The sequence below is a fragment of the Diachasmimorpha longicaudata genome, chromosome 13 (assembly GCF_034640455.1).
Source record: "Diachasmimorpha longicaudata isolate KC_UGA_2023 chromosome 13, iyDiaLong2, whole genome shotgun sequence".
NCBI lineage: Eukaryota > Metazoa > Arthropoda > Insecta > Hymenoptera > Braconidae > Diachasmimorpha > Diachasmimorpha longicaudata.
Genome location: NC_087237.1, coordinates 2,234,973 through 2,261,996, shown reverse-complemented (window position 1 = coordinate 2,261,996; position 27,024 = coordinate 2,234,973). Strand labels below are relative to the sequence as shown.

The following is a 27,024-nucleotide window of genomic DNA, read 5'->3' as shown; positions in this document are numbered from 1 at the left end:
ATTGCAGATAGTGTATGGTGATGAGGGGTATCGGTTAAAAATCTCTGAAATCGCGCAGGCGCGTCATCTTCAAGATGCCAGTTTTCCCGGGGGTCCTACTTAGCCCACTGTTGCTACTAATGATCGTAGACGGCAGCTGGGCCTTCAACGCCCGTCAAACAGGTGAGTGCACGTTAGTCTCCGTATGAATATTCTATGCTAGAAATTGTTCACATTTTAGTTTTCTCCGTGACAATTTTTTAATATGCGAATGGATAAAAGTTTCCCTTGGACAATGGGTGTTCCGACAAAATGTATACACACATTCGACATATATATGCAGAGATAGTGAAGAGTATGAACGCATTGGTGCGCACGTCGAGGCACGTCGTATGAATAATGCATACTGCAGCCAAGTTGTCGAGAGACATGGTTGTGGAGGAGGGAGGAAGGGTGGATTTTAGGGAGTAGGGCTGTGGGATGCACGAGTGGACGTACCTCTAGCACCCAAAATTGCCACTTTAGAAAATCTACCATTCCATAATACAAACCACTATACCACCATACATGAAGGATGACTGGAAATTCCATTATTGTTAGGGAGGAGAAAAATATTAGGTGTAGAAACGAGTTTCTTGATTTTTCAAAATCTTGATGTTAAGCTTGGAAAATATTTTGAATGTTAAATTGAAAAAAAAAATCACTAAAAATTAATAATTAGGCATTCGTAATGAAATCAACGTGCCAAAAAATGTAACACGACCTGAATAGAATGAAAAATTATATCTCCTTCCATCGTTTTATATTATTTCTATAGTTAATCAAGTGAATTATTTAAAAGAAAAATTATGAAATCGTGAAGGGAACAATTTTATTACGCTTGACGCGGCCTCAATTGAATTGCATTTTTTAAGTCAGAAAGAGCCAGTCAAAATACCAAGTAAATATGCCATTTTATCTGATCGAATTTTAATGTGAAGCTTGCGTGTCACCGTGAGCGTGCCTGAGCTTTGTAACTTCCCCCAACTTTCCCTTATATTTATATACATTAGGTTAGTTCTCCCATTGGCAAAGAAAGCAAACAAAAAGGACAGGTAGGGTCGAAAAATGTGACGAAAAAGTCGCAAACAGGTAGGGAGAAAAAAGTGGCACGAGAGTGAGACACAACAATAAATTATACATCTCTCTAATCTTGAAAAGTTGGTTGAAAATTTACAACGTATAAACACGCTGTCCCAGTTATCTCACGGTGATTCGAGTACTCCCCCATTGCTCTTTATACTGCACATGTGTGTACGTACTTGTGATGGCCCGCGGGGAGTCTCTCGATGACTCATACCTCTTTTATTATCGAAATAAAAAGATGGGTGAAGGGGAGGTACATCGAAAAAAGGAGGTTATCTGGAATAGTGGAGAGGCAAAATTTTCATGATTCATTGAATGAAAATTTTGATAAAGGGTGAATACCATTGCGACAGGCTTTTGTGTGAGTTTTTGTGGGTGAATACTAATGATAAAATTTCAATTTCAGCCATACAATAAGAGAATTTTCACATATAATATCACGAGAGCCCCGAAATATCAGATAATTTCAAAGTTCAAGTGGTATTCGGAGGATTATTTTTTCCATCCAAATCTCGGCCGATAGAATTGCATCATGAGACATAATTTTCAACGAATTGCCATCCAATCTGTCAGATACAATTGAGTGTTACTTCATCATTTGTTTTTTTTTATATAGGCAACGTGAAAAATTTCCAGTGAAATTTCCAAGAATTTCTGCTGAAATACCGTCTTGGCTATACAAAATAACGTCGAATGCTGCAATACTATTGGCCAATATTTGGATAGGAAAAATAATTATTGATATTTTCTCATCCCAGACTTGAAAAATGATCTCTCAATTTTCATAACTAGACCTGTTGGATTTTTCATGAAATAAATAGAGAACAAAAATCAATCTTATTCTCTTCTGAGTCTTTATATTTAAATGAAAAAACACTTTTATGGGTTGAAATTCTGAGAAGTGTGAAGTATGGTGTTTAGCTTTGATTTTAAGTATGTAGACAAAGTGGAATGAATAGGACTCTTTGAGAGCATCTGACTAAAAGGTCCAGGGTGTTGTTTCCCTCTGTAGATCTACTTAGTTCCTCTAAGGAATCGGTACAGATCGGATGTGTCTTCCGAGCACAATTATTCAAGTCAAATAATAAAGAAAGAAAATAGTTTAAATTACTTACAGACTTATTATGTCTAATAACCCATTTCCAATAAGTCCCATTTGTCTTAAATATTTATCTCGTAATGAAAATTAACCGGTATCCCTTTTTTTTCTTATAACATCAAATAATCAAGTCCCTCCTCAGCCAATGTGAACTCAAGTGTCAGAAGTAAAGGCACACGCTTGAGAAGACCCCAAAGGGTCTATACCATAAAAGGGGGTAGAAAGCTCGCCTCTATGGATTTCTAGGAATGCAAACGCCGGCTCTCGGAAAGGGTACGTCGTGCGTACACAGCAGTTTGTCACAGTCAAGTGCTCACTAAGTATGCGAGACCATTTGTCTCAGACATATACCGGTCTCTCCTTCCCTTATTGCTTCGCTCATTCGTCTTATATTCTCGCGTAACGTCATTTTATGTACTACAAACTGAATTTAGTGTAAACGAACGGTCCATATCCGCCCGAGTGGTGTGCTTCCCCTTGCTTTCCAAATTCCGATTTAACTGCTATTGGAATATGAGTGTAAGTGAACCAATTATTCGAGAGACACAGTGAAAATACTTTATAGAATATTCTTTATTAGCACGAGGAAGGCACGTCTTAACTAGAGGACAGTTGTCCAGAGACTAAAAACTATTAGGAGTGTGAATAAGTCTTTCCCGTTTTTTTCAAATTTTGAGCCTTTATTTTGAAAAATTGTTACAAATGAATTATTGAAAGTATTGGCCATCGTCTTCTTGCGTTTAACACGAATCTTCATCAAGCAAAGTCGCCAATTCTTGATCTTCAAAGATTTGCGGCCGCCCGGAACGCTCCTTGTCTTCCACGTCGAAACAACCTTCGACACAACCTTCTCCATAAGCTTCCTGAAGCAATCGATGCGCCTCGGCAGCAGATTTCTTCAAATTGAACCAATAAAGTGGAACTTCCCGCAAATGACGTCGAGTCGGCTCAAATTTCGACATTTTCACGATATCAAAAATTTATGATGCGAAAAAATTTCAACTAATGTGTTAGTGTAGAATTGTTGACAGATGAATAAGCTTTGATTATGACACATATGTAACCATTGAATACTCGCACAGTATTGGTGGCGGCATCTCTTACAAAAAACGGGAAAGACTTATTCACACACCTAATATATCAAAGGGAAAACACTCTCAGGGAAAAGAAAAACAATTTTATGACTTAAGTGAACACAGTCCGTTGTGGAAATTTCAGAATATGTTTAGGATTAAACCGTCTCGAAACCGGAGTACAACCGATCGTGAATTAGTCCCTTAGTAGAGCTGTCTCCCAGAGAAATAGAAAGAGGTGTCGAGTGATTTTTGCAGGACAATGAAAGAACTGTACTCAAATATTCCAACAAATGCCTCCTTCAATTTTCTGTGTTGCACAAGGAAAAAATATTAATTAATGGAACATAATAATTGTTGGGACGCGGTCAGAAATGTCCAGTGCGCATTGTCCAATGTTATTTTTACCCACGTGGACAAAAATACAAAAAAAAAAATGTAGACGGAGAAGAAGGCGAAGGGACTCGACTCTGGGGATGAACCAGGAAGAAAGTACGTCAGCTACCGGCGACTCCACGTCGCCGTAGGCGTCTCTCTTTTCTTCTCAATTCTTTTCGCGTATTTTTTCATCTCTTTTTCCTATACTCTCTTTCACTTTTTTCCTCTATTATTGAACGTCTGACCGGGCACCCTGTGCACACTCTCCTCAGCTTTCTTCGCTCGACGCGCTCATATTTTCGGAGATTGTAAGAAACTATTCCCTCGCGTGACAAACTGTCATTTCATCTATTTTCGATCGGAGCGATGAGAAGTTGTGGAAAAATAAATTTGATTTCGTTGGGTTTTTTTTTCGGGGAAATCAATTTAATGAACTGTTCTAACTATATACTACATGATACTACTATTCTTGGGTTATTTGAACTCTGTGGGTTCATATTTCGGTGAAAAGCAATTAAAGAATAAAATTGAACGGTATTTTTCTACCCAATTTGTGTGATTAGCTTCACGAAAAGATCGTCAAATATTTTTAGCAATTAATTCCAGTGAAATATGTCATCAGAAAAAAAGCGTTTTTCTTTCTAAAGTGGAAAAAAGGGGGAATAAAAACGGATTTTCATCCTTAACAATAAATTCAAACGGTAATGCTGATTTGGCATTTTTGTATCGTAAATAACAAGAAAGTAAAGCTTGAGATGCCACGATAAAGCCATTTTGGTTGGCCATTAACAGCGTGAGTATAAGTAGTAGTCACCCTAATGACTTCCTTACGCACCGTAATCGTAAAAGTCATTAGCGTCGGAGAGATCTGAGCCACCCTCCACCAGTTATACGAGCAAACAGTCATCTTACACGGGTTTAGCAATGTCATATAACCCAACTCTAGTCCCAATTTTTTCTCCCTCATTCATTTCTGTTCCTCTCTGTTCTGTTTTTGTTCCTCTCTCTCTCTCATTCTCTCTTTGTAGTTTCATGCTCATTGGAACCATAAGTGACCTTTAAATCATTTTTGTATGATATTTAATAAACTATTTCAGGGAGATCGAGTGCACACGCTTCGTGACACGCAATTACACATTAATGAGTTGTGGAAAAGAATCTGCTCGTTTTTTTGAAACTAGATTTTGTCTCTGTTGAGAATGTTTCATTCGTGTGGACAAAAATGAATCATCTGTGTAAAGCTGCTTTCAGTCCATCTCAGTATGTTATAGTTTTTATAGTTTTTCTTCAAACAATACCGAAATGTTTAGAATGGTTTTAATAAATAGAACCAGAGAAGAAACAGAAAGGAATTAATGAACAAGGGCCTTTTGTCAAATGGGTCAAATTTTGTCAAAAAGAGTGTGAAATCTTTGGTCACTAAGAGTCAGTTGATTTAGAGACATCATACGAGAAAGATGAACCTTCTGCGTGTGATAATAAAGACTTAAAGTTAATAGTTAAATCGTTTTTATATTATTGCGACAATCCCTATCCATAATCCAATAGTCTCCCTTCGCCAGAATTTTTTTGAAAAAATTCAATTTTGCGGAATGTACGGTCAGCAAAAATTCAATAAATCAATGAATTTGATTTGATGAATCGGCTTTTTTTTGTACGTGAATAATACGGTTTTCATTTAACATTCGATATGATTTTTTTCAATTCTCGAATGTTTTAATCCTCCCCATTTCAACATTCTCTATTTTTCTGAAACTCTCTGTTTTTACACCATAAACCGAAACAAAATCCTTAACATGTAAACCGAATTCCAATTCTATCCCCTAAAAATCCGTAAAAGACCATGAAAAAAATCATCAATGCGTTGGATTCACTGTTAACGGCTGACCAGTACGGAGTATGACCACTGCAGTCCCAAATGTCTCGAAAGAGAACACAGTGAAAAAGCCTTGACCAATTTTCACATTTCGTTTAAAAGCCGAGAGTTTCAAACCCCTAAAAAACATGAAAAACTTCACAGAGAAGGGAAAACCTAGAAAATAAAACAATTGAATTGATTAAAAAATGTTTGCGGCTTGCCTTCCAATCTCCAACACGTCGCCTTTCATTTCCGGCATCACACTCAGTCTGATCGAAGTCACCTCCTTTTTCGTTGGAGCCCAATAATTGAATATCATACAACAATACGTAGAACAATATTGTTCCACTCGTTTCTTTAAATATAAAAGAGCGGCAAATTTGCGGAGTAGAAATTGATTGTTCCTTTTGAGTTGTGCAAATTTTCCGGATTAATACGTAATTTTTTAAGAGATCCAATCACAAAAATTAAATAAATTGAGTCGTTTGAGTGATCTATACTCATTGGCTTAATCAAATAATTTAAAAGTAAATGTTAAAAGCGAAAATAAAAAACGGCAAAATATTGAGACGCCTTTTTTTGAATATTTAATGGTGTGGCTTGGGTGGCTTTTACAGCCACAGGTGCGGCCGATCGTTCCATTTTTGTTTTACTTGTTGGACTACTTAGTTACCCCTCGTGAGTAACGAGTAGGGCGATAAAAATGGAGGAATGGGTGTGGAAGATTGATGAAATTATTAAAAAGACAATTACACATTTTACGGATATTTTAAATGAAGAAAGTTGTGACAAAATTACTCCTGGTTATTTAAAAAATTAATTTTGCTGACATAGCATTATACAATATGCCTTCTTCGTATGAGAATAAATTTTTCATGCAATAACAACACCTAAATTATCGATTCAGCCAAGTTATCGAGAAAAAAAAGGGCCAATCCATTAAGAATATATCCATCAATAACTTGACTCTGCCTATATTTCCTTCACTCCTCCGGCTCAAGCATTTTCACTCAAGATTATATCTCAAGGGGATAGTCCAAAGGATCGGTTACGGATTCTGTGTCGGTCAGCCTACAAAGATGTTTTTTCCCTTCCACATTGAGTAAACGCGTGAATGGAATTGAGATATTGAAAGGGATGACTCCTGGGCATCAGCCCTCCCCCTCATCCACCGATACCACAACCTATACAGAACCATACACACGGTCAGTTGCGTTATGGATGTAGTTTTTCCATTTTAACCCCCAGAGGTATCACCCACACGTCCACTTTTCCATGGTTTTTCTCCCTTTTTCTCTACAGTGTCAGAGTTGAAGATGTGCGGTGAGTTTTACTCCAATCACGAGCTGTACATCAAAGCTCGGCGGGGGGGGGGGGGGGGGGAGACGGTCTCGTGGGTGTTTTCGAGTGATTCTTTGGCGTTAAGTGATAGATCGACCATACCCATCACGATCACTTGATTAGAGTCGACATTTTGGAGTGATGAATAAATATATCAGAGAGAGAGTACAAAAAAAGTCGATTAGCTTTGCACATCAGTTTCTACATTTTCTAAGAACAATTTTCAGGTTGTAAGAATAAAGAAAAATATGTGCATGAAATTTATGCACGATAGAAGTGAAACTTTTTAGTCATAGACGTTTAATTGAGCCACACAGGAAGATTTCAGAACATTTTGCCATCGAAAATTCGGGATCTCGTGGAGAAACCAAATAGAATAGTCAATTTCTGTTCCATATTTCCCTGAAAATGAACAGAAACCAAGGAACTTGCTGTCAATGCATTTTTGAATTCGGGGAACAGTGACACCGAAGCCCATTTATGACAAAAAATCAGGAAATTTACGATTTCATTGAAAAATCAAGGAAATTGATCTCCAATATTCATATTAGAGTATATATTTAAATAAATTACGAAATTCTCATTTTCGTACCGCTTAAAATTCGGGAATTTTACTGAAGGATAAGTTAGACCGGAGATTTCATGATTTTCAAATGTGTAAAAAGCGTTTGATGCCACTGGATTGGTAATTCCCAGTGAACTACCCCGATATTAATAAAAAGGTTTTATTAGTATTGTTCATCATATTAACAAAATGAGCCATGTTCCTACTCCGAATCTATCGCATTTTCGTTTCTCTCCCATGCCTCTTTCCGTCCGACTGCCCCACCACGCGCGCCATCCCCTCCCTTTTCCTGTCGCTTTTTCGTTACATACAATATTGGAATTACAGCCCAACGAGCGCAAAGAAGTTTCACTTAAATAGAAATATATTTTGTTTACTAAAACATTGTACATGTAAACTTAAACTTAACTAACTCCTATTTGAGACCGATCATAGTTGAGTGGGAGAGAGACGCAAGGCATTCGGCGGGCCTCTCTCTCGTTCGGTGACTCATCGTAACGTTACCGGGCGTTACACTTTTTCATAAGTGACTCCCAGCCGCAACCTAATTTAAGACGTTGTCACGTCAAAAAAAAATCAAGACTTATTTTTAAAAAATCAAATGATAGCAAAATCGTAAAACATTATCAGCCGAACGTTCATCATGGCTGGAAGAAAAATCTTTCCAACAAAATAGAAGAATTAAGAGGGAAGTTGGCGATCGTGTTTACTGTCGCACGCAGCCTTGTAAGTAACGGATGGACTCTGCTAGTAAAACCTCCACGTACACTAGGTATCTATCGCGTGAGACTAGCTCGTTTGCTGGGTATATCCAACACCTTCGAGGAGTCGCGGTAATATCCTATGGTTAGTTTCCTCAAATTAGTGTTTGGGACCTAATTCAAACTGCACTTCACAGATATATTCTTGCTGATGAGTGCTAAGTATAATAGACGAATAACGAATTCACCTACTCGAATGTGTGCGATTGCTGTGATATATTATATGTTATTATATATTTGTTTGATAAGTTTGTCGCCGAAAGCATCGCCATTAAAAACTTTGCAATTATTCACGGCCCTCGCATTAATCAATGCCCGTATGAAGAAGACTTTCCTCTCAATTTCTATGATATATTAAAATAAGTAAAAAAAGCGTGTATATATTCAGTTATACGCAACAGCTCTCGGGGTTAGGTTAAGTGATAAATTTCACGAGGCAAGACAGAAATTCACGAGGGACCGAAAAGTTTCCTCCACGAGGAACAGGATCCAACACCCAGCAGGTGTACGTTACCCTCAAGTTTTCTCTAATTGATGATAAATATAGTACATTTACGCGAGGTTGGTAGATGGAAAATGTACATTACGTCCTTTAATGGTCTGGAGCATGGAAATTTTATTTTTTTCTCTCAAAAGTTGGGTAAAGTTTGAAAAGAGAGAGGGAGAGAGAGAAAGAGAGGGAGTATGCGAGAGGCGGGGGGAAGTAGACATAAAGATTATGGGATGAAACATTTTGAGATGTGAAGGAGACGAAGGGATGTTAAACAAGTTTTTCGAATTTATCTCAAAAGGCTTTCGGAGTTTTCCCCCTTCCTTTTCTTTTCAATACCAGACCCTTTTTAAGACTGAACTCGTGGTCTTTTTTTCCCCCTTCTGTAAATGGATCAATTTTTCACCTGAGAAAGAGAATTCAAAGTGAATGCGAAAGGAAAAAGGCGGAAGAGTATTAGTGTTTCTATTCTTGCTCGTGGGGGTGAGGAGCTCCTGATCCTGCGAACGATTTCTGGTCAAGCGATTATTTATTTTACGTCACGTGGGGAGAAAGGGTGAAGTGGGAAAATTACTTTTGATTTTTTTTTCATCCCAATTTCAACCAATCAAATGGTGGCAGTTCCTGTCACGTGGTACAAGTAAAACGGGTTTATTTCGGATATTTTTCGAATATTTCCCTGTTGGTTGCTAAGCAATGAAAATATCCGATAAACAATTTGTACGCGTTTCAAACCCGAAAATTGTCATTACAAAAAATCAAGTTCAAAGAATTAAACTCGAGATGAGCAGATTTGGAGGAGAATCCTTTGACATTATTGATCAAAAAATTTTAAAAAATGTTCCTAATAATACGGTGAAGACAAAAGCCACAATTTGGAAACAATTCTCTGCATTTTGTGCAGACAGAAAATGGAAGCCACAACTACCGGTGAAAAACCATATCATATGACGTGATATGCCACACATTTAATTGCTTAAAAATGGAATGAAAAAAATAATCAGATATTTTTGAAGGTCTTGGGGTATTACAACTGAAAATTCTTAACAATGCCAGTACTACACGATATTTTGATATATCTTTTCCTCCCGAAATCAGGTGTGTTAAATTTGGAATATCATCTGCTTCACTAAAAACTTCCAAACATCCTCGAACTGGAGTATCCCCCTGTATACAATAATAGTGAATTATCAGCCCCTTTAAAATTCACATCCGCCGAAGACGGTCATAAATTTCGAGAGCTCAATAAATGAGAATAAAGTGGAAATGGAAAATGACTAAAAATTGGATATTGAAAAAGGAAAAGTAATGGAATACCAAAGTAATATCTCGTACGTTAAAAAATAATGATAAAAAGTATCCGAAAAAAAGCATCACCGAAGCATATCCATTTGGTAGCCCGGGGGTGTGCATATAACGTAGAAATATTTTTCATTAATCCGATTATTTATCGGCCGTCGAGGCTACCCGGTGTGTACGCCTCCACCCTCTTATATACAAGCGGTAATCCGTGTTATACGGCGCTCGTTGTAGCGTGTGGCCAGGAAAACTCACCCTCACCGCACCACCCCCCTCCACCACCACCATCTCATTCGCCTCCTCCTCCTCGTACTCCTCCACCACCACCCGGACCACCCCCGAACCCACTGCCACTACTAGCGGCTTGAGCACCACCAGGGTAAAGCGAAACTGTTGGGCTGTAATAAATTCAACGAAAGGAGATGTGAACGGTGAAATACAGTAGTGGAATCCGTAAATCACGGTACGATAATGCTGCATGTCGACTGCGGCACGTTTACGAGGCTTCTGTCGAAACTACGAGAAATCCAATGCCAATGTACGATACGTGCATGCGGTGTAATTGATTATTCCATTGATTATTGAATTTTTTACGCCATTTTATCTAACGATTAGATCACGGAGTATTTTTTCAAGGCCCAAGATGATTCTTATCACAGATAAAACCAAGACTAAATACATTCAGAGCATTTACCACAGTGTATCAGAAAAATTGTGTGTCTTCATCAACAGAACATTTATTCATATCCACTGTTATTACGCCAAATCTATTTTCGAACTTCCATGGTGGTCGAGGACGAGAAAAAAGAATTGATGCTCATCCCATGGAGAGAGGCGTTACACTGTGACAGATAGAATAACTGAGTGCACATGTCTGGTGCGGATGGAGGAGGAGAAGAGGTGGAGACGAAGGAGAGGAGGAAGATTAATTTTTTTTTTTCTTTTCCTCCATCGAACCTTTTTCATCCTCCAAAGCGGATGTGTGACTGACTCGTACAAAAATAATGATTTCACCACTGCGTGCGCCACGGGGGTCCAAGTAAAGGGGAAAAGGGTCGATTGAATTGAGTGTGAGTAATACCACAGAGTATCGCGAAAAATAAGTGTTTCATCGAGATGTGGTACGGAAAACTCTGCTATAAATCAATAAAATTAATGAATTTTCAAAAACGTATTTCATTAAAAATCTATAAATAAGAAATAATAATAATAATAGTAATAATAGTGTGGGAGAAATTTTTCCGAGGTTAATCAGAGGCTTTAGGGGTATGGAACAAAGACGGTCTTATGCGGGAAACCACCGGAATTAGTCCTTTTGTAAAAAGGACATACACCTCAAATCTCGAATCGAATCGAACATATCGAAATTCCGTAACACTTATTCGTGATTGGTAGATACATTCACAGCGGCAAAATTTGAATTTCACAAGTACACAAGTATCAAGTAAATCAAGTCAAAGGATGAGTTAATTAGTAGAAAATAAAAACTTTGTTAGAAAATGGAAATGAAACAAGTTACTCATCAAATGTAAATATCTATATCTTATCGAAACTCCTGTATTTTCCAAGTCGTCTTACAGCTTCGAGACATTTAAAATTTTGCATGTTGCCTACAAGTGGGAAATAGATCAGCTGTGAATATATCAGCAATTTTTAAAGATCCATGTTTACGAAATGATGACGTGTTTAACGTCATACGCGATTACTTCAGGATCATTTTGGTATAATTATTTTGAATTTAAATATTACATTGACTTTTTATATCCATATAATTCAACTGCTCTACTCATACAGTAGTTAAAATAAGGTGCGCTCACCGCAAATGTGACTTAAATAAAAAATATCACAACAATTAAGATTAACCAAATCGCGCGCGGTGGCGCGCGGCTATGTCTCGTAAATAGAAACACGAGAGGTATTGAATCGTGGCGACGCAGGTCGGAACTTGAAGGTCAAAACAAATGACGATCACAGTGTTGAGGACGACGAATACAGCGTCAAAGATCTTCACCAGGAAAAAGATCGAGTCACTTCGCACATAAGCTTTTGATTATTCATTGAGATTATTAATTAATATTTGCTTAAACCTAACGATTATTTTTGCAGCAGTTTACCCATATATCAAGGATTATCCTGAAATGAAAGAGTTATTACAATTACTTTCCCACACGATTAAAATATTTACTACAATAGTATACCCATATATCGATTACCTGTTCTATGTAAAAATTTGGAGACAATTCGATTCAGCGTTAACTATAGAATAGGAAAAAGGGATAAAAAATAAGAATGAAAAAGTTACGATGAGCACAAAAAAGAAGATCGAAACAGCGAAGAAGCCACAGGGATTTGGTGAACCCCAGGTAAGGCTAACTCCACCAAGTGACGCCTCCATAGTGCTAGAGTTCCATGGGAATCCTCGAGCGTGCACGTACAGGCTTTTCCTGCGTCTATATATTCCTTTTCCCACCTCCTATTTTCTTATTCATGTCTCCTACTCCTTCCAAGTGCGTGAGAGGGCCAAAGAGAGAGGATAGAGGAGGTGAGTAAATATCATTTCAACGGAGCGCGCCTCTTCAGTTTGCCGTCAAAATTTCAAGTTATGAGATGAACATATTGGATTAAAGGCTATGGGGGAAACTATAAAAAATATTGACTGTGAAAAATCATAATTGCAACTCTACTAAGATAAATATTGCATTAATCACAACTATTACACTCTTTACGTGCTGAATGTACTCATTTCGACAGTAAACAAAATTGATTATCCATTATGGTTCAGAATAGTGGAGTTATGAAGACATTACGGGACATCATGACGAAGGGAAACGAAAATTCTACTTTCTCCTTTTACAAATTCATTTTTTTTCTGTTTCTAACAGTGAGTGCCATTAAAAATTGATTAATCAAAGCTTCAACGCCTTGCCAATAGCTCGTTATACCTTCAGAAGGCCTTAGGTTCCCCCGGATGTAATTGGACCAGGGCATCAGGACGGCTAATTACACTCAAGCTTCTGGAGTTGAGGAAATGCAATACGAAAAATTCTCCAATGTTCTGCTTCAACTTTGCTGTCGTCTCCTGTCCATTTTAATAATTCTATTGAATAAAGGAGACTGTATCAGAAATGTTAATATATAATTTATTATTTATTTGCTGTGCATATATTATTTCCGAAAATTTTTTACCGTAACAAATGAATTCTATTCTCATGAATAAATGTCGGGACAAAAAAATAAAGTCAAACAACAAAAATCTGAACTAAAGGGAATAAAGGATAAAAAGAAGATGGAGAAGGAAGAATTGAATTTTATTCGAGTTGCGGATAAATTTTGTAATGAATATCATGGAAACGGAGAAAGACGAACGTCAGTACTACGTGCTATGGTTCAGAGGGAATAGGATGGGGGTGGTGGGGTGGTTGGGTTGAAAAGAGAGATTGGAATTGAAGAGTACGACAAAGGGAAAAAGGAAAAGATGGCCTGAAGGAACGGCATAAATTGAAAGACGTTTCGAAGTTGTCAACCAACAGTTCCTCTCGCCTCTTCTTACCTCAACCCCCTTCCCCCTCCACGCCACACTTTTCTTTACATTTTTCTTTCTTTTATTCCTCTGGTGACAAAACCACAATTGCCCCGACCATATCAGATTTACCATCGTTACTTATTTATTTATTCAGATTTATCTTTTTTTCTCTCAGACTTTTTGCAGAGTGGATTCTATCACTATTCCATGAATAAGAATTCAAGAGATTTCTTCGTCATGTGCGAGACGGTAAAGGAAGACGAGATATTGCTGGAAGTGCACTTGCACATTTTTAAATTGACACGAGGGTGTAATAACGTTTAAGATACTTGAGATGGGAATAATTGAGAGATTTTTGGCTGCAGTGTTAAATATTTATTGCTTCAACTCGCGACCAACTAAGTTCAATTATTATATGCACGTCAATTCAGTGTGTCATTAATTATTTCTCACAAAAGTCGTGACAATCCTCAGTATTCCACGGGAGGTAGGTCAGAAGAACACCGCCATTTTCCTCTTAAAAATGCACACAAAAATTCATGAAAACTTCACCTCGAAAATTATCTTGAAGATCTGCATATAGATCGCCCGTTGAAACCGTTTTTTTTCTTCAATTTTCTATGTAGAACCAATTCGTTTATAGCAGGAGAATTTATGACTGAGCTAAAAGTTTGAGAGTTGAATAGTGAAAAAAAAAAATAGTATGAAAAATGAAAGAGAGGGGAAAAAAATGTCCTCGGGTTCCCAATGACGATGTCAGGGATTGAAATGGCGTCTAAAACGGCCATGATTCCTCGGGGACAACTTTCAAGCCTCCTCCTTCTCTTTAACCGACCATTTTCAACACTCGAAAACTGTTCTTTCGAGTGCTGGATAATTTTTTGGCTATATATATATATATAAGTCTATAATTCATCCGAGGGCTTAAAATGTCACTTTGGTTTCGACTTTTCACGTTTTATCAAGTGGCATTCGCACGGGGAAAAGTTACTTTGCAATTCTCATAATGGCTGATGCCTTTTCTCTAGCTCCTACCTCCACCCTTTGTCGCACTTCATTCCGCTGAGTTGAATCGATATTGCGACTTAGTTAGGCTCATCTTTCAACGGACATAGACACCTAAAAGCTTTAAATTATGAAATCTATGAATGATGTTCAGATATGTAAATTCACATTCAGATTTTTCTCTGTGAATCAGAGGAGAATTATCAAAAATTTAAATACGTTGAAATTTTTTTCACCTGAAAAAAAAAGGAAGCAGTCGATTTTATCCACGACACGTTAATATTTCCTGTGCGTTTTCAATCTACCGACTGCCGAGTGTAGACCAGTGGGCATTGGTTGATCCATCGAGCATTCAGTGACGTTGAATCGTTTCATATAGAAAACGTTTTGAGGGTGCCTCTGGGCAAACGTACACTGCAATATCAACTTTTGGCTCTCCCTTTTATAGACTCTGGCAAAACTTTCCGGGATCCGGACGGCTGACAGCTGTCAGCTACCACTGAATACCGACATTTTATTTTATTTATTCTCCTCTCGAGGTTTTTTTTTCAACCGCTGCCAAAATATCGGACGTGTTTCTGTACATAAATCTATCTGCCTTTTTTTTTGTACTATACTTCGGGCTTTCGAATTAACGATGAATCAATGTGCTCTGAGCTAGCCTAGATAGCATCCCTGCTGGACCGACCAAACAGCGCAAGGGCTACCCTTCAAATTTCAAATAAGTCCTGTGAAACATCTTCGAGATTTTTGCATCCGGTGAAAATTACACATCTCTTCCGTACATCTGGAACAAAATATACATTAAGGAAAATTTTACGGAACTATTACCAAATGTTTTCCAAGTGTTCCATAATTTTTATGTGAATTTTTCATGATTATTTTTTTCATCCCAATTTCAATCAATCAAATGGTGGCATTTTCCGTCACGTGGTACAAGTAAAACGGTTTTACTTCGGATATTTTTCGAATATTTCCCTGTTCATTGCTAAGCAATGAAAATATCCGATAAACAATTTGTACGCGTTTCAAACCCCAAACCTGTCATTAGAAAAAATCAAGTTCAAAGACTTTCCCTCGACATGAGGAGATTTGGAGGAAAATCTCTGGACATTATTAATCAAATAATTAAAAAAAATGTTTCTAATAATACACTGAAGAGAAAAGCCACAATTTGGAAATAATTATCTGCATTTTCTGCAGATAGAAAATATACGCTGGAAGCCACAACTACCAGTGAAAAACCATACCATATGACGTGACATCCCACACATTTAATTGCTTAAAATTGGAATGAAAAAAATAATCCAGCCAAATACCCTCGACCTTCAAAATTAATCGGATATTTCCCTCCAGTTTCCCTGCGTAGCACCGATCGGGATAAGTTTCGCAGAAAAACCCTCGCACTTCGCACTTCAGATTTTTAACCTGCAAAACTTCTCCCTCTCGTTGCTACGCAACCAAACTCCCGCGAAATATCCGATAATTTTGAAGGTCTTGGGATATTACTACTGAAAATTTGCTATCCCGCCATTTTGTATTTCCTAATCACTTTCGTAATCAGTAAGGGAACATAATTTTCGTAATTTTTACTGACCATTTTTCTCTGCGCAATCGAGATAATTATTGTAATTTACAATAATGAAAGTAGAAAAATCATAACATGCAATTGAAAGTCTGATTGTGCCTGTGTTTCATCGACGTTGCCCTTCTCATCAATTCTCAATCATCAAATGTTTGATAATGCTGTTCCATACACCGGTGGCCCCATTAAAACGTTCGGCAAAAAGGTATCGCGAATAAGCCAACGTAAATTAAATGCCACGTACCATTGAGAAATAGTTTGCGGTAGTATAAACATAGTGGAGAATAGTTTGGATGTGGGTGGAAAAGTGGGTGAAACGGAGAGGGTGGAGGCTGAATTACGGCCACAGGGGGATCGTTACCAGGCACAAGGAGCCCGCAAAAGTAATGAGCCCCTAATTGCAACTGCCGCGTTAGGCGAATTTGCGTCGCTGGTTAACTACCTAACCTTGTTTGTATATATGTTTCATGTATTATGTAATGTCAGTAGTGTATTTATTACTCCCTGCTTTCATTTATTTGAACAGGAGAGAAATTAAAATTTTTTGGCAATTTAGAAATATATTTCAAAGCTAAATCACTTTTCCTCTCTGCGAACGAGTCCAGCAATTATTCATAAAGTGGAAAATGAATTTTCTTAAGTCTCCAATAAATTTCACGGCTAATAATTTTCCGGGAAAGTTTAAAAAATCAAAAAGAAGGAATAAAATATGAAGAAGGTGAGTAGGTAGCTCGTAACGGCCCGGAAAATTAAGCATAGCCACGTGAGAGATGAAAAAAGAGGATTGGAGGGTATATATCCAAACGTGAGAGATCGCGTGCAGCCTTAATCAAGAAATTTTGGCGTCACGTGACGCAAACGCGCGCCATTTCGAGGGTGAATTATAGCCCTCTTGTTATACCCCCTTATAATACCACGCTATGGTCCCTCTGAAAGCCAAAAGGAGAAGTGAAATGCGAGATGTATAACGTAAGGAAACTCTCGATGATCACCGACCGATTGATATATTTCTGATTGGCGAATTAACCAAATATTTTCCCTCGTCATATCAGCCGGTAGTCGCTGGTAGACTATAGATGTACCGCCGCTGAATATCGAGCGCCCATTTGATATAACCATTTGTATACAACACAAATGATCGGCCAATTTCCGTGTAGTCACTTCTACCTCGATTCAACTTGACACTCGATTGACGTGCGAATACTCCCAGAAAGTGGGTCACAAAACCCGAGAAATCCCATTATGTCGTGCATCAGATGTGAAAAGTGGGTGTTTATTTTTTAATGACTCTTTCCTGGCTTTCTTTGCAGGTGAAACATTTATTACTGAACACATTTCCCCCGTCAAAGGAGCCAATTGTCACGCAATTAGGGTTTTTACCTCGCGGACAAAAGTGCGGAGAATTTTATTCCAAATGTTTAAGTTACAAGTTCGGTTATTTTTTGAATAATTTGCTTTTAACATTCACACTGTTGGGAATATTTTCTATTGGAATGTGGGTGTAAATGATCAAATTATTTGAGACACAGTGAAATACTTTTCAGAATATTCTTTATTACCACGAGGAAGGCACGTCTTAACTAGAGGACAGTTGTCCAGAGACTGAAAACTATATCAAAGGGAAAACGTTCTCAGGGAAAAGAAAAACAATTTTATGACTTAAATGAACACAGTCCGTTGTTGAAATTTCAGCATATGTTTAGGATTAAACCGTCTCGAGAGCGGAGTACAATCGATCGTAAATTAGTCCCTTAGTAGAGCTGTCTCCCAGAGAAATAGAAAGAGGTGTCGAGTGATTTTTGTAGGACAATGAAAGAGCTGTACTCAAATATTCCAACATTTTCAAATTTGAGTAACATACGCACTAGCATTTACATTTGAATTTTTGATGTACGAAAAATATGGAACCAAAAGCCGAAAAATTTCACACAAACAAAAACATTCGCAAAAAATAGTGTGCAAACGGTGATTACCAATTGCGATTCTTTTGGATTTTACGAGCACCTCCTGGTACACATTGAGCGGTGCGAGGATTCACCCTCCATTTGGAAATCGAACTGTGAGGAAACGTGCGGCATACGAACATACCGCATGGAAATAAATAAACGCCCGCCGTCGGAATCGGTGAAGTCTGGAACGCCCGGGTGGAGAAAAAAGAATAAAATAACCAGAGAGAGAGAGCGAGAAAATAGAACAAGAGATGGAGAAAATGGAGAGGTGGGTTGATGGTAGTTTTGCACAGGGCCGTAGCCCACGTATTTGAACGTTAGAGTCGACACTACGCCGCACGTTTCGTATTGATTTCACCTCTGGGCACTGAGTACATAATTGCAGCCATTTTGTGCAACACCAAACGTCTTTTGCAAAGTTATTTGATTCAGAAGAGGATGGGTGGGAGGAGGGGGAGGGGGAGGGGATTATTATTGTATTTTCATTTTGGAGGATGGTGTTAGAGGCATTTCGGAATTTTTAAAGCTCTGGAAATTTTCCAACCGAATCTTGACAGGTGGACAAAAGTAATCAACCCTCTCCCGCTTTTAATCCTGAGCAGCCGAGTGAAATCGTCGGTTTTATGTGTGCCGGAGTGTATGAGAAGGGGAATGTATAAATGATGGGCGAAACTGAGAGCCGAGAAATCGAGTGGAGAATCCGGGCAACCGTCAGACCGAGGGGCAGGCCGCCTTTGCTCTACCTTTTCTACTTTTTGATTCCCCCCCCCCCCCCCCCCGACAACTTGTTTAAACTTTTTCCAATTCAGTGGTACGAAGAGGGAGAGGCGAAAGTAAGCAGATAAGTGGAAATTTTGGAGAAAACTCGAGAAGTTTCATGCAGTTAAATGCGATTATTAGGGGGAGAGGGAGAACAACAAGTGGGTGGGATGAGGAAATAGTGTCATTGGGTTGCTGGAGAATTTTTCGCTTTGAGAAGCGCTGATGGAGTTCATTTGAAGAAAGAAAGAAATGATGATTTCAGAAGTGAAATGATTTCGCAGTGTGGAATAGTCATTTGTGCTGATAATAACTCAATGTCATCATCTTGATTTTTTTCAGAATGCGCATTTCCGGTGAGATGGGAGGGCACTTGGTTTCAGAGTGGTGTGAGACAACCGATTCTCATATCCAAGAATATGCTTTCCAACAAGGGCAAGTGTTTGAGGAACGAAGGGGACAAGTTTCTTGTGGTAGACGAGTAAGTACAGGTCAATTAAAATCTATGAAAATTTTTTGTTAAATTGAATAATTCTGTGAGACAAAAGTTTTTCGTTCCCTATGACTCAAAGTCTTGAATATAATTTTGAATTATTTAAATTTATTATTATAAATGATATATAATAATATATGGATCACGGATTATATTATTATATGATAATGTTATCCATGAAATATTTTTTTCAACTAAACGATTCACTGCAGACTGACTTCTTAGAAATTAACGTTCAATAAATAAAAAAAGTTTCAATCTCTTCATCGACGATTGTCGCATACTATTTTCGGATTTGTCATTCAACGGTTGAGAGTCAAGATCGATCTGCCAGTGGTGATTGGTCGCAATATGCCGCGCAGGGAGAGTCAGAAGTTCCACAGAAGCAAATAGTTCGTCGCGTGTGGCGGCGGCCCTCAAGCGTATTCTGTCAGACGTACTGATTAAAAACGGGAATCAACCATTGGACTTCTCCATTTCTCATTTGTTTTTTTTTCTCTTATTCTTTATTTTTTTTCTCTTTGTCTCGAAGCTTTTCTGTTCCGTTCAACTCTCTTACTCACCATTTTGTCATTCACTATGAAAAAGTATTAGGAAGGCATTGAGGAAGAGGAGAGGAACCTTCGTGCCTCATAAATGCCGTCTCCTCGGTACGAGAAGTTTAAAGAAAAACTATCTTTGGCAATTATTTTCCTGGGTTCGGAAAAGTTTTCGGATTTTAGAAATATTAATCAGAAGATTTCCTACGGGGTGAGAGGTTCCTTTGTGGAAGTTTCTTTAACATAAATTAAAGCTTATATTAATAATAATTTTATGAGCAATGAATGATAATTTTATAACAGATATTTACTTTTAGTCTGAAAATTTAATCTGGGAAATCACATCATTTTTAAAAGTTATCGGAATTTTTGAATGAATAATAATTTAATTTGATTACTGGAATTGATTTTTTAAAAGCGGTTATTCCCTCCCACTCGAACATCCCCATAACCACCTGCTATTCATTTAATTTCTTTCTTGTTACAGAAAATCGTGTTACAGATGCGTTGTTATACACGAAAAACACGCCAATGTTTTGCAGTACAAAGAGAGTAAGTTTTTTTCAATTTTCTGTGTTTGTTTTCTCCTCCTCCCCACCGTAAATTTTAAAAGCCATTGTTTTCAGAATTTCTGGATAAAGTTGTCTGTTGGTGAAGTTTGTAAAGTTTTCCAGGATTTGTTTTTTATATCTAGTTCATCTCCTGAAAGTGAGCTAAGGGTTGGGGGGTTTGGCTGGGCAGCTGTGGAAACTTCCACTTCTCTGCGACATTTGATGACCCATTTCTATTCCTTGATTTTGTAAAGTTTGTGAGCAAGATTTTCCAATATTTGAATTTTTTTTTAATCTAAAAATCACAGGTACCCGTCGATAATGAGCGGATTAAGTCTCTGTCCATCGATGGCAAAGATTAGAGCGTTGTAATTGTCGTGGGAAATTCCCCATTTTAATCCAACTCAACTAGAATTCAATTCCATTGTCAACAGAATTTTTAAAAAGTTGTAGAAGAGAAAAGGAAAGTTTAAGGGAACTAATCTGACGGATGTAATTAAAATTGAGCTTCTTGTGTCACAGCCCCACGTACCCTTATATTTGTTCCCATTCATTCCCATAAAATTTATACCTTCCACCAACAACTCGAGCAATACGTCTCTTCGGCTTTAATTGTGCCGCATTGCGGCAGAGCACAATTAAATTATCATTGGCTTCTGATCCAAAATGCATGTTCACAACCAAACAAAAAATATTCATTCAAGTTCATGTTCCATTATCTAAAATAGATTACAAATAGTCGAGCAGTGTGAAGTCCATTTTTTAAGGCAAATTGACTGCCCATTAATTCGTTCACTAAAATTTTCTGTGAAAATAAATATTTCAAATTTTTTCAATAAATATTATTAATTTTCTAAGAAAAGTATTGGAATAATCCTCTCAATTATACAAAACAACACACATTATTTGAGCTAGATTTACGATAATCGTCAAAATAGCTGTACTTTAAATCGACCGTGAAAATTGAAATGAAAAAAATGAATTAAACAAGAAAAAAGAAAAGACAAGTAGAATATAATCTTCCGCGACTTTGATAAATGGTGGAAAAATGGGTGCTGGATGGAAGGTCGGACAATGATGGCAGGTGGGTGAATAGTACTCGCCAGTCTCTAGAGTATCAAATGTTGTGGAGAGAGTGGGGATGGCCTCGCAAGAGGCCGAGAGAAGAACGTCCACTAGGTTGACGGCCTGCCAACCGTGCGGTCCACCCCACCTGTATCTACCACCTACCACCTATCCCTATATGCCACATACATTTCCTCATTTTTCCTCTCCCCAACGATTTTTCATCATCTTTTTACTATACCACTCCGTTATTTCTTCCTTTTGTATTAATGAGTGGGATGAAATATTAGAAATTGAAATGAAAAACAACTAATTGAATTTTTATTGAATTCAGAGCTATTTCTTATAAATCATGGATTTAATTGCACAAGGAAATTGAAAAAAATATCAACATCTAAAAATTTGTATTTTTTTTTTTGCAATTGTTTCAGCATTTTGTCATCCACGAAATACCCTAGCACTGCTGTGCTCATACATAACCGGTGACGCATTACTGTACTCGATGTTTCGCGAAGAAGCAACAGCAGTGCCTTGTCCCTTTCGTGGCCCTATGACATTCACGTATAATCGTGGTCACGGCACTTGTTCTAATCCACTTAGCAATGTGGACACCTGTACAGACGACAGTAGATTACTATTCAGGTATCAGGCCTGTCCGGATGTACCTGCTTCAGAAAGTGCAGGTGAGACGTTTATGTAGGGTCAGGGTACAGGGGACAGCAATAATTTTAATTAAACTTAAAATATTTATTGATAAAAATTAAGTGGGTTATAATAACGATCCACGATCTTAACTGGTCAACGCTCATCCTCAGACTGCCTCATACATCGTCCTCTCGCACCATCGATACTCATTTGTTTATAATACTTTTCTTTCTCACTCTGTCACACTATTTCTCCCTCAAACTCATTCCACTCATAGGACCCACATAAATACACAAAGACATACCACACACGTCGCACTCATTCCCAAAAATCATTTCCCTCTTCCGTTTAATCTCACACGAGACCTAATGCGCGCTTCGCGCGCCCTATTTTGGTTTCCCGCCTCAAACACATTGACCAATTAGGAGAAAGTCTTACACATGAAGTTAGTCGATGACTTCTGTGGTTAATTTAATTTAATTTATGTGATTGTGCTTTCATAGACTGATGAAGGGTGATCACACTGTAAAAGAACGCATGTGAAAGTCGTTGGTATAAATATGATGAGAGAGGTAACTTGATTCACAATGGATGCTCTTAGGAACACGAACGTTTTCGCCTTTTCGACTAACGCGAAACTTCATTCATTTAATCGGCCAATGGGAAAGACCTTACGCGATTTCGACTCGGACGAACTTCATTTATGTGCTTCTGCTTTCTTGAATAGGAATGGCTCTTTCTTCTATCACGCAACGGGCATTCGATACTTTCATATAAACATTCACATCTTGTCAATCGTCTAAATATTACAGTCTAGGTTTATTCATTCTGGCGACATACTTCCATCTCACCCATACCCACTTTTGTCTTTCTTTTATTCCACACAAAAACATCAGTCAGCCTACATTTATGAAAAATTTTGTTGTGCCAAAGCAAGAACAATATTTATTATATGATGATGTTCTTATATGTGGAACTTGACTATTTACGAAATCAATGGCGAAGATCTTTCATTGGAGAGGAAAGGAGCGCATTTTAGCGCTCAATCTCCCACAGCTGTTTTTCCTTGTGATAGCCAACACTTCCAACAAATCGTCAGCGGTAAAAAATAGTATCTCACTCCTCACAAGATGTCATTTAGATAGCAAAAGCCCGGGATCTGGTCAACGACCAGAATCGCAAGAAAACTGCCTCCTCAAGCCAAAGTAAAAAAGAGGTGAAGGTGCCAAAGATATCTCCAGAGCCCCACCGACACGATAATTGTCGTGATCGTACTAACATTTTCTTTCTGCCTCGATATCGAATCTTTCCTCTCTTTTTGTACTGTCCAATGATTCTATCTAATTCCCCTATACTTTAGTCTCTTTAACGTTCTCTTTTGGTTACGTACGATGAAAATGCTGGCCAATAGTTGTAATAAATATCGTGAGGTATAAAAATATTCTTGGATTTGGGATTGACATAAACAACACTTCCGTTCTATTTTATTCACTTTAGAATTTATTTGTTATTCGTGATTCTACTTTCGTCAGGAGGTATGTTCCTCTACAGATTCTCAAGACACACTAAACTCGAAGATAGTAGAGCCTTATTTTGGGGCCTCATGGACCACAACATTTCCATCCCCTAAAAGGTTTTTATTTATAACCCCATGGCGACTTCTGATCACCAAATGTTGCTCAGCAAAGCGGGTACTAAAAACTTTTCCCCTTTTTTTCTATACATTTGGGGCCCTACCACCATCAAGTTCTAGGACATATTTTTCAGAGGAGAAAGAGTGAATTTTGTACTTGGGGAAATCCCCAAAAATTCAGCAAATATAAAACTAGTTTGAAAAAGCTGAGATTTGTTCGGATTTAAAGAATTGAAAAAATTTTACGTTCCATCAAAGTCAACTGAAGACTCGTCTGTTGAAATTTGGAGAAATTTCTTGTTATAGAAGACACTATTTGTACGAAGAAAAAATATTGTATGATGAGCGACTTGTCTTTCTAACATTCGGCTGTCATTAATTGTCAGTGGAGGAACTTGAGTGCCTGGCAACGTGGAAGGAGGGTAGCAGTCGTTACCTAGTCGGTCGTTTGCATCATGGACACGCGTCAAGTAATGAGGAGCGTTATAGGTGCTTCGTTTACGAAAGGGCTGGACAAAGTGTAGGGGGTATGGGCAGAGCTGCTCTTGGAGTGGCAAGCATCGACCACGAGGTTGGGATGCCACCAAGTGGACCATTACCAGAGGGTACACCCGAAGTTTATCGGGTGGCCCAAAGTGGTGATGCTACTTGCAATGGCCTCTTCAGTCCCATGGAGGGATCACGCACCATGACATTGACTAGAGGTGAGTTTTTCCTTATCATAAGATTAATCAAATTCTTTCATCGTTTACCCTCCCCGGTGGTAGAACCAGAAGAAATATTGAGGGGTAATTTTTGCTTTTTTAGTTTCGTCATTTCCACATAAATTACGATTAAGAACTTCCTTTGGGGAAACTTAGGATTCCACAATTTTGCCATTCTCCCTTATCTCTCAACTGCGACTAGCGACAATAAAAAAAGAAACAATTTTTCTGTAACCCTCCTGACACATTCGAGTAAACAAAGTACAAAAGCGATTTTTTGAAGAGTGTGAATTCCTTGGCACCATCTTTCTTCAAAGATTTTATCGGTGCGATCCGAGACTTTATCGCGTCTGAAGTGAGACGAGCATGAATAAAATGAGAAAAAGGGCTTTTGTGAACAGAACATTGCAGGAGAAAACAAAAGTTTCGCATCCATAAAGTAGGGGATCTCCGTGGATAGATAAAAATAGGATGAGGCAGGTATTAAGCGAATAAATGGAATAAATAGATACAACTTTGTATTACTTCTGAACACAAGTTTTCCAATCGACTAAAAATCTTCTTGATCTTGATGATATTTCAGGAGCTAAATTTTATAAATTATCAACTTGATGTTTTTATATTTTACGTTGCAGCCTCGTCACCGGGGAAATGCCGGTTTCCAGGGTGGCTAACTGGCCACAATAACAACGGCCTTACTTGGCATACACTCGATCTCACAAGATCCTACACATTTCATCCGAGAAATGCAAGTTTACATGTAACAAGGTCAAATGCCACTAGGTACGATATGGCATTCCTAGATTTTCAAGATATCATTGATGGCCAGGAGGAGCAGAATGTCAAGATACTCTGTAACAGTATTAAACAAATGAATCCCACGCAGACGACAACGATGATTGTTGCCCATTTCACTGTTGGATGGTGAGCAATTAATACTTTTGATCATGTGCCATTAATTTATACTTTTCCGTCTTAACTTATTTTCTTTCGATTTCAACGGCTCAAAGAAACAGAAACATGTAACGCATTCATGAGGAAATTCTACATAACATGTTCAGCATGCTCTTAAATTAAAATTAAATTAGATTAAAATTAATATTGATTTTATAGTTACGAATGAATCAGGCACTGAGAAAAATGTTTTTCACTTATTTCCAGCCGGAGTGGATTCATGTGTATGACCTTCTACAGACGAGATGGTCATGTAGTGGAAGTACAAACTGGCAAAGAAGTATCGAGGGCTGAAGACGCCTGTAGTGCACCACATGATCAATCCCACAGCATTCCCTACCTCACATTAGTCAGTAAGTGAAGATAATTTTATTAAATTCCTCATTCTGCTTTTCTGTTAATTAAATACGTCGTCCGGGTTATTAATCACTTCCGTCTCTAATGTGATTTAAAATTTTTGTGTGACCATAAACCTCTGATAATTGGGGCATGAGTTGGAGTTGAACAATTTATTTCCAGTCAAACACCGGCCACAAATTATTATACCAACAGACGATACCGGGGAACAAATGAAATGCTTTCATTATCACAAATTTAAATTCATCTGGTGTGATCACTTTGTGCTCATTTTGTTCAATAAAATGGTGAGATTCGTCGGTGTTAAAAAAATCGAATAATTTGAGGGAACCGTAAATATCATTCTACAGTTAATGGTATGTTAAAAGACGCCAAATTCTAAAACACATACTATGGGAACTTTATAGGACCTTCTACGGGTTCTAAAAACCTTTCAACTATTAAAGACTACTGTTGCCCATTCTCCCCTACAAATTTAAATTCTCTGAATGAAAAAAAATAGTTTTAAATAATATATCGATTTGATCGAAATTAGAGATATTTTTCGAGGACTTGAAAATCGTAATCCCCAGTGAATAATTTTTTTTTCTCCCGCAGAACAAATATTTTTCATAAATCACCGCGCATCCTTTTCTAATCCTTTTCTTCCGCCCCAAACATCACCTCTTTTGGCTCACCAACTACTTCCGCCATCCTAAAAAAGCCCCAAGTACCCAACAAACACTCGATCTTCCTCTTCAACTCAATCAGAACGTTGAAAAAATATTGAAAAAAAAAATTCTGACGTTATAACCTACACATCGAAACTGGCGATCGAGCAAGGAAATTGCTCGAGATATCGTTCCACTCGATTTGCCACAGAAGAGAGAGAGAGAGAGCGCAAGACAGCAAAAAAAAAGAAGACACGTAAAAAAGTTTTACCGTCTGTGGGGTGCCGAGAGAAGATTCTTCGACGTGCTCGCGGCATTCCGTCCAATTCCCTGAAAAACTCGATCCCTCTTTCGAGCCAAGACACATCGAATTCGTTGGGAGAAGAGAAAAACGAGGGAAAAAAGATCACCCGCTTCAATTCTCTCCACTCCTTTATCTCTTTTCCTCTCCGTCAGCAGAATTTCATATATAATTTTTTGGATCATCGAGAAACTGTCAAATGTCAAAACTATTGATAAAACTGAAACGGATATTTATTTCGTTGCATTATTCGTTTTAACAATAAAGGACAATGGGTTTTTTTTTTTACCAACGGCTTCCTTTCTCCGCTCTATGGTGGAAAGTACTGGTTGAAACGTACGGA

At 37.9% G+C, this 27,024-nt stretch overlaps 1 protein-coding gene across 1 annotated transcript in view; it reads left to right on the top strand.

Annotated features, from left to right (window-relative positions):
• Positions 1 to 27,024, top strand: part of LOC135168930 (uncharacterized) — an 80,687-nt gene that overhangs the window by 43,453 nt on the left and 10,210 nt on the right. The window contains exons 2-8 of the mRNA XM_064133555.1: positions 8 to 162; positions 19,132 to 19,270; positions 20,309 to 20,373; positions 21,869 to 22,120; positions 24,102 to 24,419; positions 25,055 to 25,343; positions 25,581 to 25,726. Coding sequence (XP_063989625.1) covers positions 75 to 162; positions 19,132 to 19,270; positions 20,309 to 20,373; positions 21,869 to 22,120; positions 24,102 to 24,419; positions 25,055 to 25,343; positions 25,581 to 25,726 — 1,297 coding nt within the window. The 5' untranslated portion in view covers positions 8 to 74. The remainder of the gene's footprint in view (positions 1 to 7; positions 163 to 19,131; positions 19,271 to 20,308; positions 20,374 to 21,868; positions 22,121 to 24,101; positions 24,420 to 25,054; positions 25,344 to 25,580; positions 25,727 to 27,024) is intronic.